This window comes from Staurois parvus, unplaced genomic scaffold (assembly GCF_062004578.1).
Source record: "Staurois parvus isolate SC_StPar_1 unplaced genomic scaffold, SC_StPar_1.0 ptg000715l, whole genome shotgun sequence".
NCBI lineage: Eukaryota > Metazoa > Chordata > Amphibia > Anura > Ranidae > Staurois > Staurois parvus.
Genome location: NW_028318511.1, coordinates 11,672,759 through 11,688,815, shown reverse-complemented (window position 1 = coordinate 11,688,815; position 16,057 = coordinate 11,672,759). Strand labels below are relative to the sequence as shown.

General features: G+C 42.7%; 1 protein-coding gene across 1 annotated transcript in view; it reads right to left on the bottom strand.

Annotated features, from left to right (window-relative positions):
- SCYL1 (SCY1 like pseudokinase 1) overlaps positions 1-16,057 on the bottom strand; it is a 59,238-nt gene that overhangs the window by 8,941 nt on the left and 34,240 nt on the right. The window contains exons 14-16 of the mRNA XM_089653609.1: positions 12,623-12,753; positions 11,862-11,951; positions 10,680-10,928 (exon numbers count right to left, since the gene is read on the bottom strand). Of these exons, the coding sequence (XP_089509735.1) occupies positions 10,680-10,928; positions 11,862-11,951; positions 12,623-12,753 (470 nt within the window). The remainder of the gene's footprint in view (positions 1-10,679; positions 10,929-11,861; positions 11,952-12,622; positions 12,754-16,057) is intronic.

Here is a 16,057-nt window from a genome sequence, read left to right as displayed (position 1 = left end):
TACATTCACTTCTGACTCTGTGGCCACTTTCACACAGTCCCTCAGTGGTTCTGCCTGCAGAGGGCCTAGGTGCGCTCACATGCCTTCCCCCACAGAGTCTGCTGTTGATCTACCTGGGGCCATAGAGGCAGACGAACAATCAGGCAGTGATCATTTCTGACATATTAAGTTGTCTCAGTCTATCGCTGAAGAGAGCATCTTGGAGGAATTGCAGTCTTCTACTCTTGCCCCAACTTTAAAAGAGACTGTCTTGGCTCTAAGTGATGCAGTACATACATATCTGCATCCAGAAGATCAGCCTGCTGTCTCCAACCTCAGGTCTTTCAGAGCTCCTACAGCTGTAAAAGACCTTCCAAATTACATTTACATAGTTAGTCTGGCTGAAAAAAGACAAAAATCCATCCAGTTCAAACATTACAAAAAAAAAAAAAAAAAAGTTATAATCCTATACCCACAGTTGAACCAGAGGAAGGCAAAAAAAACCCAGCAAAGCACGATCCAATTTGCTCCTGCAGGGAAAAAATTTCCTTCCTGATCCCTCGAGAGGCAATTGGATATTCCCTGGATCAACTTCACCTATAAATGTTAGTATCCAGTTATATTCTGTGTATCTAAGATAAATACAGGCTTTTTTTAAAGCAATCCACTGAGCTGGCCAGAACCAACTCTTGAGGGAGTCTATTCCACATTTTCACAACTCTCACTGTGAAGAAACCTTTCCGTGTTTGGAGATTAAATCTCTTTTCCTCCAGACGTAGAGTGCCCCCTTGTCCTCTGTGATGACCTCAGGGTGAATAACTCTACACCGAGTTCACTATATGAACCACTGATGTATTTATACATGTTGATCATATCCCCTCTTCTCAAGAAAGCATAAATTCAGTTCCTCTAATCTTTCCTCATAGCGGATCTCCGACATGCCTCATATCAGTTTGGTTGCCCCTCTCTGTACTTTCTCCAGTTCCCCAATGTTCTTTTTGTGAATTGGTGCCGAAAACTAAATTGTATATTCCAGATGAGGTCTTACAAATGATATCTCTCTCTCTGGAGTCTATACCTCTTTTAATACAAGAGAGGATTTTGCTCGCTTTAGAAACCGCAGCTTGGCATTGCATGCAATTATTAAGCTTGTGATCTACCAGAACCCCCAAATCCTTCTCCACCATTGATTCCCCCAATTGTACCCCCCCCCCCCCCCCAGTATGTATGATGCATGCATATTCTTAGCCCCCAAGTGCATAACCTTACATTTATCAACATTAAACCTCATTTGCCACATAGTTGCCAAATTAAACAGTGCATTGAGGTCGGCTTGTAAATTGGAGACATCCTGTAAGGACGATATTCCACTGCACAGCTTGGTGTCATCTGCAAAGACTGAAATGGGATTTGTAATCCCAGACCCTATATCATTTATAAATATATTAAAAAATAAGGGTCCCAACACTGAACCTTGGGGTACACCACTGACAACCCTAGACCATTCAGAGTATGAATCATTAACCACTACTCTCTGAATACGATCTTTTAGCCGATTTTCTATCCATCTACAAACTGATTTTTCCAAGTCTGTAGACTTTACCTTACACATGTAGACGTTCCCCTACACGTGTGTGGGGAACTGTGTCAAATGCTTTTGCAAATTCCAAGTATGCCACATCCACAGCCACTACTTTGTCTAAGGTTTGCTCACCTCCTCATAAAAAAAAAATCTGATTTGTTTGACATCAAAAAATATTTTTTCAAGCAAGAGCTCATCTATGTGGTCTTTTATTAAACTCTCCAGTATTTTTCCAAACTATAGAAGTTAAACAAGTCTATAATTACTTGGTAAAAATTTTTACCCCTTTTAAAATATTGGCACGACACTGGCATTATGCCAATCCAGTGGTACTATGCCAGTCATTAAAGAGTCCCTAAAAATTAGAAACAATGGCTTTGAAATGACAGATCTCAATTCTTTAAGGACCTGAAGCTGTATGCCATCCAGTCCAGGTGCTTTATTCAGTCTAAATATTTTTGGATCATATCAATTGTGAGCCATTGTGGATCATCTGGAGGTGTGTCAATACCATGCGCATTATGAACAAGCTCCCCCAAGCTCCTTTGTATACACAGAGCTGAAGAAGGTATTTAATAAATTTGCCTTCTCTTTGCCCCCAGTCACCCCCTCTAGATTATTTTGTAAAGGGCCTACATGCTCGGACTGGACCTTTTTACTATTAATATATTTGAAGAATTTTTTGGGGGTTGGTCCTGCTATCTTTTGCAATCTGTCATTCCTTTTCAATTTTTGTGGCCTTTATTTGCTTTCTGCATATTCTTTATGATCTGTGAAAGTCTCCACGTCCTCATTAACACTGGGAGGCCTATAACAAACTCCAATGATTACCTTTGTAGTTTGCACCCCCATGTGCAGTTCCTCCCATAATACTTCAGCCTCATCACACTCTCCATCAACTAGGTCCTCTTTCACACTCGCTCTGAGATCACTTCTCACATAGAGACAGACACCACCACCTTTCCTATTCACCCTGTCTCTCCGAAAGAGAACATAGAATATTAATGGCCCAGTCATGTGAAGAATGAAGCCAAGATTCAGCAATACCAATGAAATCATAGTTCTCTTCGTGCACCAAAGCTTCCAACTCACCTATTTTGCTTGGCAGACTTCTGGCATTGGTGAACAAACACTTTAATTAATTGACACCTTGTTCACACGTATTTTGCATATTTGTTTAGTTTCATACAAATGGTACGAATTCCACTGGTTGTTTGTAACATGAGAACCTTCTCATCATCTACCATAGCCTTCCCCCCATCTTTCCCCATTCCAGCCACCAGTAAGTACTGACCCCTGTCTGATCTGTCTACCCCGTTATAATCTAATTCTACCTACCCCCTGGATCCTAGTTTAAATACTCCTTCAGCCTTCCCATAAACCTCTCCCCCAGCACAGCAGACCCCCTTCCAGTTAGGTGCAAACCATCTGTAGCATATAGGTTGTACCCCAATGAAAAGTCAGCCCAGTGCTCTACAAACCCAAATCTTTCCCTCTTACAAAAGGTCTTCAGCCATGCATTGAGTTCTCTAATCTCCCCGTCTTTCTGGAGTTCCGCGCGGCACAGATAATATTTCAGAAAATATCACCTTGGAGGTCCTTCCCTTAAACCTGCAGCCTAGTTCTTTAAATTGATTCTTAATGGAGCCTCCACCTTTCATGTATTCTGTCATTGGTTCCAACATGGACCAAGAAAGCTGGGCTAATTTATCAACCCGGTCCACCACATGCCGAACCCTGGCACCAGGGAGACAGCAAACCATTCTGTTGAGGCGATCCTGGTGACAAATTATTCTATTTAGTCTTTAACCCCTTGACGCTGACGTAACACAAATATGCGGCCTCACGGACCTGGGCTTTTTTCCGTGGGGCCGCATATTTGCGTACCTGTCTTTGTGCTGGGAGCGCGCCGCTCGGCGCGCTCCCAGCACCAAGACCGCGGTGTCACTGAGAGCCCCGGGTCCCGTTCTAACGATCGGGACCCGGGACTCCCGATTCCGGGTCACGTGATTGCTGTGATAGCCTCTGATTGGCTATCACAGTGATCAATCACTGTGCAGCCCGGCCCCCTTGTTTTCTCTCTCTCTATGAATGGAGAAGAGAGATACATTGTATCTCTCGAACTCCTGACACAGAGAGAGAAAAAAAAAGTTTGTAAAAAAAAAAAAAAGATAAATAAATATTAAAAAATAAAAGAAAAAATAAAGAAAAATACCTAGATCAAGGTTTGATCTAGTTCAGTACCAGGGTTAGTGTTTGGGTCAAGGTCAGGGTCAAAGGTCAGGGTCAAGGGCAAAGGTCAGGGTCAAAGGTCAGGATTTTTTAAAAAAAAATTGGTATCAGTGTCAGTTAGTGTTAATGTCAATGTCAGTGACAGTGTGTTTTATATAAAAAAAAAAAAAGACAAAAACAAAATGCGCACTGTTGTTTCTGGACTGTACTACGGGTACAAACAACAAATAACATACACATATATGGTATCGCTGCGATCGTCAAGAACTGGAGAATGTATTTTGAGTTGTTCTTTGGTGGTAGGTTATGGTCGTAACAAGAAACACACAGTTAAATTTAAAAAAATGATTTTTTTTACTATTTTGGCCCAGTTTTCCTTTAATAATAAAAAAAAATTAGGAGCTATCCATGACCATTTACCACCAAATGAAAGCCCAATTTGTCCTGAAAAAAACAAGGTATAATCCACCTGGATGTACAAAGTAGTTGTGACGATATGTACGGTTTTACTAACACATCAATGTTGCAGAATTGTGCTTAGGCATTTAGATTTGTTTTACCCTTAGGCGTGAAGGGGTTAAGGAATTCCTCTACGGGAACTGGAAGCTCCCTGATGGGTCTCTGTTGCCCTCTGAGCGATGGCTGGATTTGTTTGGAAGAATTTTGCTAAACAGTGGTCTATAACAACTGTGGGTCTGCTCGTTACCCACCTTCACAGGGTTAACACTAGGTTATAGCAGAAGGTGTCCTCACTTTCAAGGATTCTACCGACCAACAATTAGAATACCTCTTTAAAACCCAGTCCTCGCTGGCAGGTCCTGCCCTCTGCCCTATTCTGGCTGTGACTTTAATTTTCAAACTATGGCACAATGGTCTAAATCAATCAAAAGGGATCTCTCCATTGCAGCAGTGCATGCTTTTATGATTGAGTGTGTGGAACAGATGATTGGAAGTTTACATTTTAGATGTATTGGCCTGCTGGAAGTGTCTTGACTTTTTTCCCGTATAGATCGTTTTTAAACAACTGTGCAGAGCTCTCTGGTAAAGGCACTGGGCTGCATCCAAGGAGTGCCTGACCCTTCTGGTCTTAGAGAGATGACATCTCTTTGCACCTTCCCTTGACATCATCAACAAAGACATTGCTAGAGAGCAGATGTCAGGAACATTGTGCCAGCTGTCAGGCTTTTATGCCAGTAAACATGTAAATGCTTATAAGCATGCACATTAGCCTAGCGGCAAGTGCAATGTTGCACTCAAGTACATGCATCAGCACACATGGATATGCGGGCACATCCAGGTATTTAAAACTTGAGTTCTACACAGGATCATTGCTGAATGGTCTTCAGTCTCGCTCCTGTGTTCCTGATCCTCATACTGACCTGACTTCCACTTGACCTGGTTTTGGATTGCCCTTGCCTTTTAAGTTTTGCTGCCCATCTCAGATGCAGACTTCAGCCTGGACTTCTGACCAAGATTCTTTACTGCCTGCACACTGCCGACTTCTGAATGTTCCTGAATCTGATCTGGCGCCTTCTCGCTTAGCTGTTACTGGACCCTGCATGTGACTTGACTCCACTTATAACTAAATTTGGCAAATCTATTGTGTACCACCAGCTGTACCCCTGCTTATCTGATACCAGAGCTTCCAATTTCCAGTATGTACCCTTGCACTTGTGCCCTTCTATTGTCCATGCAGATCCTGTCTCAACTTGCAGGGATGCTGACAGGATTTGTGCAAAGGGCCATGCTCATCTTCTTGGGCTCTGCATATGTCTACATTTCAGTACCATTCAGCCGTATGGTGCCTGAATGAGAGGGTCTCACCTATGAACGTTCTCTGTCAGCAAATACAGTGGGGCAAAAAAGTATTTAGTCAGCCACCAATTGTGCAAGTTCTCCCACTTAAAAAGATGAGAGAGGCCTGTAATTGGCATCATAGGTAGACCTCAACTATGAGAGTATGAGAACAAAAATCCAGATAATCACATTGGCTGATTTGGAAAGAATTTATTTGCAAATTCTGGTGGAAAATAAGTATTTGGTCAATATCAAAAGTTAATCTCAATACTTTGTTATATATCCTTTATTGGCAATGACAGAAGTTAAACGTTTCCTGTAAGTCTTCACAAGGTTGGAACACACTGTTGCTGGTATGTTGACCCATTCCTCCATGCAGATCTCCTCTAGAGCAGTGATGTTTTGGGGCTGTTGCTGGGCAACACAGACTTTCAACTCCCTCCAAAGGTTATCTAGCAGGTTGAGATCTGGAGACTGGCTAGGCCACTCCAGGACCTTGAAATGCTTCTTATGAAGCCACTCCTATGTTGCCCGGGCGGTATGTTTGGGATCATTGTCATGTTGGAAGACCCAGCCACGTTACATCTTCAATACCCTTGCTGATGGAAGGTTTGCACTCAAAATCTCACAATACATGCACCCATTCATTCTGTCCTGTACATGAATCAGTCGTCCTGGTCCCTTTGCGGAGAAACATCCCAAAGCATGATGTTGCCACCCCCATGCTTTACAGTAGGTATGGTGTTCTTTGGATGCAACTCAGCATTCTCTCTCCTCCAAACACGACGAGTTGTGTTTCTACCAAACAGTTCTATTTTGGTTTCATCTGACCATATGACATTCTCCCAATCCTCTTCTGGATCATCCAAATGCTCTCTAGTAAACTTCAGACGGGCCCAGACATGTACTGGCTTAAGCAGGCGGACACATCTAGCACTGCAGGATCTGAGTCCCTGGCGGCGTAGTGTGTTACTGATGGTAGCCTTTGTTACGTTGGTCCCAGCTCTCTGCAGGTCATTCACTAGGTCCCCCCGTGTGGTCCTGGGATTCTTGCTCACTGTTCATGTGATCATTTTGACCCCACGGGGTGAGATCTTGTGTGGAGCCCCAGATCGAGGGAGATTATCAGTGGTCTTGTATGTCTTCCATTTTCTAATTATTGCTCCCACAGTTGATTTGTTCACACCAAGCTGCTTGCCTATTGCAGATTCAGTCTTCCCAGCCTGGTACAGGTCTACAATTTTGTTTCTGGTGTCCTTCGACAGCTCTTTGGTCTTCACCATAGTGGAGTTTGGAGTGCGACTGTTTGAGGTTGTGGACAGGTGTCTTTTATACTGATAACAAGTTCAAACAGGTGCCATTGATACAGGTAACGAGCGCAGCACAGAGGAGCCTCTTAAAGAAGAAGGTACAGGTCTGTGAGAGCCAGAAATCTTGCTTGTTTGTAGGTGACCAAATACTTACAGTATTTTCCACCATAATTTGCAAATAAATTCTTTCCAAATCAGCCAATGTGATTGTCTGGATTTTTTTTCTCATTTTGTCTCTCATAGTTGAGGTCTACCTATGATGCCAATTACAGGCCTCTCTCATCTTTTTAAGTGGGAGAACTTGCACAATTGGTGGCTGACTAAATACTTTTTTGCCCCACTGTAATGGCACTTAACCAAACTGTCAAATGTCTTCAGGAGGGTTATTTCCAGCTAGAGGGCTGCCTTGAATCACTATCCCAGTTTATACTTGCCCCTAAGAGTTCTCCACCTCCAGCACCTTCCATATTGGAAGCCACCACTCCTGTACCTAAGGCAGTGGCTCCACCACCTGAACCCGAGTTCCAACACTAGAAAGATTTGCAGACCACATCAGTTTTTGGTTTTCAAGAATGCCTACCAACTATACTGTATACTGAACCTTGCACCTTCGCAGTAGAATCCAGCAAGGTGGATTTCTTTATCTCGCTACTCTAGGGGGAACTGCAAACTTTGGCTCATCATAACAGAATAGTCCACACCTGAATACCATAACTTTTTTGTTTGAATCCATGGCTCAGCTCTACCATAACCTTCAGTGCTCTGTGACAGCTGAGTCCATACTTCATTCTCTTCAGCAGGCTCAGAGACCAGTTGAGGACTATGCGGCAGAATTTCAGCAGGGGCACTCTGACACTGAGTGGAATGACCCTGACCTCTGCTATTAGATCCATCTTGGACTTGCTGATGCACTAATGGATTAACTGGCCTGAAGCCAGGCCCCCAGCTGACCTGAGGAACTTATCAAGATTTTAATTCAATTCAATTAATTCAAATTGACCCACCGCACAAGAGAGCATAGATCTAGGATCATATGGATACAGATATAAAGTATCTCACAGAAGTGAGTTCACATTTTTGTAAATATTTTATTCTATCTTTTCATGTGGCAACACTGAAGAAATGACACTTTGCTACAATGTAAAGTAGTGAGTGTACAGCTTGTATAACAGTGTAAAGTTGCTGTCCCCTCAAAATAACTCAACACACAGCCATTAATGTCTAAACCATTGACAACAAATGTGAGTACACACCTAAGTGAAAACGTCCAAATTGGGCCCAATTAGCCATTTTCCCTCCCTGGAGTCATGTGACTCATTAGTGTTACAAGGTCTCGTGTGAATGGGGAGCAGGTGTGTTAAATTTGGTGTTATCGCTCTCACTCTCTCATACTGGTCACTGGAAGTTCAACATGGCACCTCATGGGAAAGTCTCTAAGGATCTGAAAAAAATAATTCTGGCTCTACATAAACATGGCCTAGGCTATAAGAAGATTGCCAAGACCCTGAAACTGAGCTGCAGCACTGTGGCCAAGACCATACAACACTTTAACAGGACAGGTTCCACTCAGAAGAGGCCTCGCCATGGTTGACCAAAGAAGTTGAGTGCACGTGCTATGCCTCATATGGTGGTGGGAATGTCATGGTCTGGGGCTGCATGAGTGCTGCCGGCACTGGGGAGCTACAGTTCATTGAGGGAAACATGGATGCCAACATGTACTGTGACATACTGAAGCAGAGCATGATCCCCTCCCTTCAGGGAGTGGGCCGCAGGACAATATTCCAACATGATAATGACCCCAAGCACACCTCCAAGACGACTACTGCCTTGCATCTTCTCCTCCCGGTTTTGTTTTAATGTTCCCCTTACCATGTAGAGGGCTCAAATTCATCCAGTGCCAGATCAGGTATTGATCCTTCAGGCAGTTCTTGTGCTGCAGACAGTCTCTAGCTCTTGTTCTTTGGGCTTTTTAGCAATTGCTGTTGCATACCTCTCAAGCTGGTCTCCTTTTGGACATACTGACCGTTGATCATTTTGTGTGTCCCTCAGTGGACAAGAAAGAAAATAAGATTTGTGTACTCAATGTAAAACCCTTTTCTTGGAGTCCATTGAATTACACAGGTCCCACCCTTCTGTATTTATTGATCATGCTCTTGGTACGGTTTGTTACAAAACCTAGGCATGCTGATCGTAGGAGGCGTTATGCTGAGCTGGCCTACAATTTTTGTTTGCCACTGTCTAATCCTCCTGTAAACAGAGTACCACTCAACAGTTGATGACTTCCAGTGCCCCTCGATGGACTCCATGTAAAAGAATTTTCTGTGAGTATAAAAATCCTTAACTGAAATATAGCAAGACAGAATCTACTTACTAAGTTAATTGTAGATGGGTGATTTGGGTTTGGGAGAAGCCTGTTAAAAAAGTTATGTTTAATGTAACTCAGTTGAAGCTGAAATACAGTCTATATCAATAAAGCATCAGTCCAGCAAGCCTGGTGTATATCGGGGCCCTACTGAATGTAAGCTGGTGTCATTCATTTTCCCAAATTGTATGTGAAAGTGTCTTTGTACAAAGGAGGAATGATAGGCAGATGTTTAAAAAAATATATACACATGCAGTCAGAACATGTGACCTTCAGCTGCTCAGGCCATTGATGCTGACAGCTTTCTGGTGTTCTCTGGAAGCCTCAAGGAACTGCTCTTCTAAACCAACCTTGATGTGTAAGAACTTTGGCTGCTACCTGGATGCCCATCTAAATGTATTCGCAGAGACCATACAAAGGAGGCACCTAGTGAAAGTTACAAGTGTCTATCCAGTACATCCCGGCGTGACACTGCGAAGAACACAAGAGCAACCATACCCACATCCAGGTTTACATTTGTATCCTTAAAGTGGTTGTTAGACATGAAATATGAACAGAGCATATCCCTCTATAGTGTGAACTTGTCTCTACTAAAAGCATCAAGTGTCATTTCTGTCTGCTGCTTTGTTCCTCTGCGATCAGCATGAGTCACTTCTGACAAGTTTTCCTGACTTTTTTCTCTTCCTGACACCAAGAGAAAAATGGTGACAAGTGACACTGTTCCTGTGAGCTGTGTGGAGGGTGGTGTGTCTCTTCCCTCCAATCAGCTATCAGAGCTCTGCACACTGAGCTCTGCAGAGTGCAACTTCAGCTCTCCACCCCCTTATTTCTGAACTCTCAGCCTAGCTTATAAAATTCAGGAATATGAACAGATGTAGGGAAGAGAAGACTGCATATAGATGGATACAACTTATGTAAGTGGATTGGTTTCATCTCTGTGTATCACCTGAGACCAGTCAGTTCACTGGGTATATGCAAGGGTTTACAACCACTTTCATTTTGTTTAGCAAAAAAAACTTCCACTACTGAGAATAAGGAAAACTTGTCTGCAGTGGCAATAACAAAACACAAGCCCCTATTGTTGTGGCTGTCTTTCTTCCAAAGAATGGAAAGTTGATGACATTGTGCAAATCCCTAAAGGACATAGAAGTACTATACACACACCTAATAATTGTATAAAGTGCTATCATAACAAAAAGTAAAAATTTAAAATTACTGTAACTCAGTGTACAACATACTACTGAAGCTCTTTTTTTTCTTAAAAAAAAAAAAAAAAAAAAAAAGGAAAAACAAACAAACAATGTGAAATTATTGTGATTCAGGGTACAACTTACTACTGAAGCTACTTTTACAAAATGGCTGATTTTCTATATGCACATGGTGAACAGTTATCAATAGTTTATTACGTCTCAATTACCTGATTGGTTTTCTCTGAAGCCGCTGAGAAGAAATCCACGTGTTTCCCACCACCTACACTGTCCCAATTGTATTCACTGGCTGCTCTTGTGCCTTCGGGTGGGGAGAAGGTAGGTGGTGTTTGGCTCTTAGAATCGGAGACAGGCTGAAAAGAATCTTCCCAGCCCCAACTTTCATCAGCAGCAGACATTCTGGTATCCGTAAGTCTCTGGTCACTCACAGTATTTGCTTTAGATTTGGAATTTGTAGCCTAAAAGGGAAATAAATCCAACTATATATAAAACAAAACATTTTCCGCACACCAACTGTACCGTTAAATCTGATCTTGAAGTATCTATACACTGCTGCATGCCAATATATTATGTACAAACACTAGTGTTCTGTAAAGGATGTGTACAGACAACATACCAAAGGTCATGAACACATCACATGTTAACATCCAAGGGAAAAGGGTTAAAAAGAGGTTAAGGGACAAGGTGTGGGAGTGTGAGCTCTTGTTACAATGATTTCTTATGGAGAACCTAAGACTAGTGATAGTAGTCATCAAGCTGTGAACACTATGGTAACATTTGTGGGGGACAGTGGGAACTAGAGTTGCTGTGAAGGATCATATAGAATATCAAGTAACAAGAGCAATAACAGCATGTGTTACACAAGCAGACAAATTGAAGTGAGTTTTTGTCCCTTTTTGTCCAATATGTGTTTTTATGTCTGGTAACGTATTTCAAAGGGACCTTGTCAGCTAAAATGGCAGTTCCTTGTAAAGGAAAAGGTATTAAACTCACCTGTCTGTTTCCTACTTCCTCTCTGACCCAGTTCTGTAGTCCCTTACAATTGATTCTTCATCATAAGACAATTCAGGAAGCTGTGCATCGTTCAACTCTCTGACCCCCATGTTCGAGTCTTTTAGAAAAGTAGGGGTCAAAGTATGGAATCACAGTGAGGGCAGGGGACACAGGCATCACACTACTTGTTATTGTTGAATACCAAAGGGACTGACATGGACAGAAAAGTAGGAGACAGGCTATTGGAAAGGAGAGTATAATACCCCTTCTCTTGCAGGAAACTGATGTATTGAGTTGCTTAACAAAATTATTTTGTTTTTCCTGCATACAACCTATAGGGTCTCTGCTGATAATCGAGAAGCTTTAGGTTTAGTGTTAGGATATATTATTGCTCTTACCATATCATTCTGGGTCTTTTTACTACTGCTCTGGCCCCAGGCTGTGTCCCAGTCATCACTTTCTGTTTGTCTCTTGTTCGAATCTCCATCCTGTGCACAAAAGTAATGGATACATTTGCTATTAGTAAATAAAACCCTGCATTCCAAGCAAGCAAATGCAGTTATTTGAAAAATTCTGGCTCCCCTGGTTAAATCAACTGATTTTTTTTTTTTTTATTTCAAATACAATGTTCAGTCAGTCAGAAAAACAACTTAAATATTACATATTTCTGCAAACTCTTATTCACTAGTTAAAAAATTATGTACTAAGTGTATTAATCACTAAACATGTATATGCAGCTATCAAACATACTCCCATACATATCAAAATAACTCCTAAAGGTGGTCATACACTATGCAATCTGATTGTGAAGTTCCCTTTGGAGTCAACGTTGGCTGTGTGATGCAGGGGCCTACCTCACTGGATGCAGATTGGGTGGGTTGCTTAGTTCCAACCTCCTGTTGTATGGTTTTGGTGGTTAAGGGGAGATTGTACAGTTTGATTATATAGTGGTATGGCCAGTTGTGTTTTTAACAATTTTTAGTTTTTATGTAATTTTTTTTTACCCGTTTTTTTTTTTATGATTGAGATATTGGCCATACATTAGGCATATATTTCCCCAGACCTGTGTGGAGTCTCTGTATGGAATGACCATGCTTTTCTTTTTTTTATATATAAATATTTTAGATATTAAGCATGCAAGTCAAATATGACTCCTTACCTCAAGGCTTCCCCAGTCTTCATCATCCCATCGGTCTAAAGTGTTTTCATCAACCTCATTGTCCTCTTCTTCAGGTTCATAGTGAGAAGGTGATGATAAGTTAGCAGGAGGTACCGATGCAGGAACAGCATCTAAACCAATACATAAAAGCATATAAGACTTGACACGTATGCATTCTCAACTTTTGGAAGAACTAGATAAAACAATGAAGCGTAATAATTTTCTAACACAACACGAGCAAGCTAACATTAGCGGCAAACTTCTGGCAAGAGCTCTTCGTGCAAAGGAAGCCTGTATGATGGTCTATCGAATACAGGGCAGCGACGGCACTAACACTGACATTGATTCTCACTTCGAGCGTTACTACAAAAACTTATACAATCTCCCGAGTCCATGCCCCACGATGGTGGAGGTTCCAGATCTCGCATGATCACTGACTTCTTGTGGCATTATAGCTCAAAACCTGTTTCGGCCGACACAGCCCAGAACCTGGAAAGCCCATTCATCACCAAGGAACTGGAACAGGCAGTCAAACAACTGAAACCTGACAAGTGCCCTGACCCCGATGGTCTCTTAGGAGCTTACTACAAAACGTTTTTAGATATACTAGCGCCCCCCTTCTTATTGGTCTTCAATACCTTCTCTACTCACCCTCACTCTCAACATCATCTCGGTCATTCCCAAGGAAGACAAAGACGCTAATTCTGTGGCCAATTACAGGCTCATATCGTTGCTAAACGTTGACATCAGATTATACGTGAAGATACTGGGTAACCGTCTCCTCCCTATCCTCCCCTCTTTAATCACTAAATCACTTCTCCACAGACTGAAATCTAAAAGTCATAAAAGGCCTCTCTGTTTCAGGGCGTGACTTCAAGATAGCCACGTTTGCAGATGATATTCTACTTCTTCTGTCTGAACCTCATGTCAGTTTACCCAACTTACTCAAAAATTTTGCATACTTTCAAACCATCTCAAACCTAAAGATCAACTTCACCAAATCATATGCCCTAAATATTACACTCCCGGCAGAACTTGTGATATTTTGCAAATCCCACTTTCCTTTTATCTGGAAATCCGAAGCCATAACATACCTGGGCATTCAGCTTCCACACAGTTTCTCCGAACTCTATGAAAAACTTCCTCCTTGCATTACGTGGTATCAACTCTGATTTACAACAGGGGAGCGTGCCCTCCTTCTAATGGTTTGGGAGAACAGCTATATTAAAGGTGAATATCCTCCCCCGCCTCCTCTACCCTTTACAAGCCCTGCCTATTCATTTGCCCCCTGCCTTTTCAATTCCTGCAGGCAGTGTTGCACTCAATTTCCTTGGGGTCACAAATGCCTGGGAATCTCTTACGCTCAACTGGTGCTCCCTAAGTCCAGAGGGATTGGACTCCCAGTTTTTTAAAAATATTACTGGGCATGGCATCCCTCCAGGATCGCAGATTGGAATGTCGATTCCTCCACTAAGGCATGGGTTGACCTGGAAGACTCCTTCTCACAGTTGCCCCTAGGGTTCGCTTCCTGGCTCTCCCCAAAACATGTTCCCCAAGCGCTCCTCGATCATCCACTCATAGGACATCTGTGAAAACCTTCCATGCAGCAGGCAAAGCTGTCCCAGGTCAACTGACCTTTATACATCTATACTCGGAATTCCCCCACGGGATGCCTAAATATTTCCATGACAGAGTCTGGCCCCACCGTCATATCCGCACCAAACACTTTTTTTTTTTAATAATGGCCAACTGATGAGCTACAGGTCTCTGGCCACAACTATGCAAGATCAGACTTTTCCGCTTTGGACATACATTCAAGTAGGGCACTTCCTCCAGACTACGGCCTACCTAAACAAATGGAACTGCCCCCTCACTCCATTTGAATTCATTTGCTCCAGATCTGAGCCCCAACAACATCTGGTGTCAATTACTCACTACTGGTCAGTACTCATTCACCAAAGGCACTCCCCCAGCCTGTCACTCCTGGGAAAAAGGCCTAGCCATTAACCTGTCAGAAGCAGACTGAGAACATCCCTTTACTTATAAAGGCTCCACTAATGTTTTGACCCAGGAGAATAGGTATAAAATTTTAACACGTTGGTACAGGACCCTGTCAAAGATCCACCAGTTCAATCCTTCAGCTTCAAATCTTTGTTGGAGATGCAGTGCAGCAGTGGGCTCCATGCTACATATGGGACTGTCCATCAATTCAGACATACTGGGCGCAGTTGCACCGTATTACCTTAGTCTCCACTCTCCCCTTGGGACTATTCTTCAGCCCAGTTTCTACTTCACCGCACTCCCCTGCCCAGCTAAGTATATTTCAAGTAGTTTGCCAAGCACATGGTCCATGCAGCTAGACTTTCTGTGCCTGTCTTCTAGGGCTCCACCCATGTACCATCGGTCCATGGCTGGCTTTCTCATCTCAGTAAAATAGCAGATATGGAGGAACTGATCGCAACCACACAGGATAATCCCTCCAATTTTTCACACATCTGGTCCTGTTGGAGCCATTTTAAAAAACTCCAAATATCACAGTCTCATGGGTGACCGTCCATAATTGGCTACTTGATGGACAGCTCATGATAATGGAAGCACTAGACTACCTGCCTATTGTCTTTTTGACACCCCAAACCAGACCACCTATCCTTGAGAGGGGGGAAATCTAGGTGCGTGGCAGCCCAGGTCTCTGGTACCTCTCTACCGCTACCTTCCACCCACCCCCTCCTCTGCCAAACCAAACTAAGCTTAAACCTGCTCTCACCCCCATTCTAAGTCTATTCTAACTACCGTGTACAAGGAAATGTATATACTTACCTATTCTGAAGTCACTCTGGTATGGTCACATGATCAGGTCGCAACGCCGACTTCAGTGCAGAGAAGGGACAGCAGTCAATGGATGCCCCGTAGTAAGCCTATAAGTGACGTCATCGTCCAGGCTCAGCTGCTGAAGAGATCATGTGACAGGGCCAGAGTGACTTCAGAATAGGGAAGTATACAGTTGCAACAAAAAGTATGTGAACCCCTTGTGATTACGTGGAGTTTTGCATGAATTGGGCAAAAAATGTGCTCTGAACGTCATCTAAGTCACAACAATAGAAGAACACAAACATTAGATGTTGCCATGGTTTAATTGCACATAACATGTAAACATTCACAGTGCAGGGAGGAAAAAGCATGTGAGGCCCTAGCTTAATGACTTCTCCCAGAGCTAATTGGAGCCAGGAGTGAGCCAACCTTGACTCCAATCAGTGTGATGATATTGGATGTGTTTCTGACAGCTATCCCGCCCTTAAAAAACACACACCTGTTTTGGGTTTACTGGTTTCAATAAGCACTGTCTGATGTGAACCATGCCTCGCAGAAAAGAGCTCCTACGAAGACCTACGATCAAGAATTGTTGACTTGCATGAAGCTGGAAAGGGTTACAAAAGT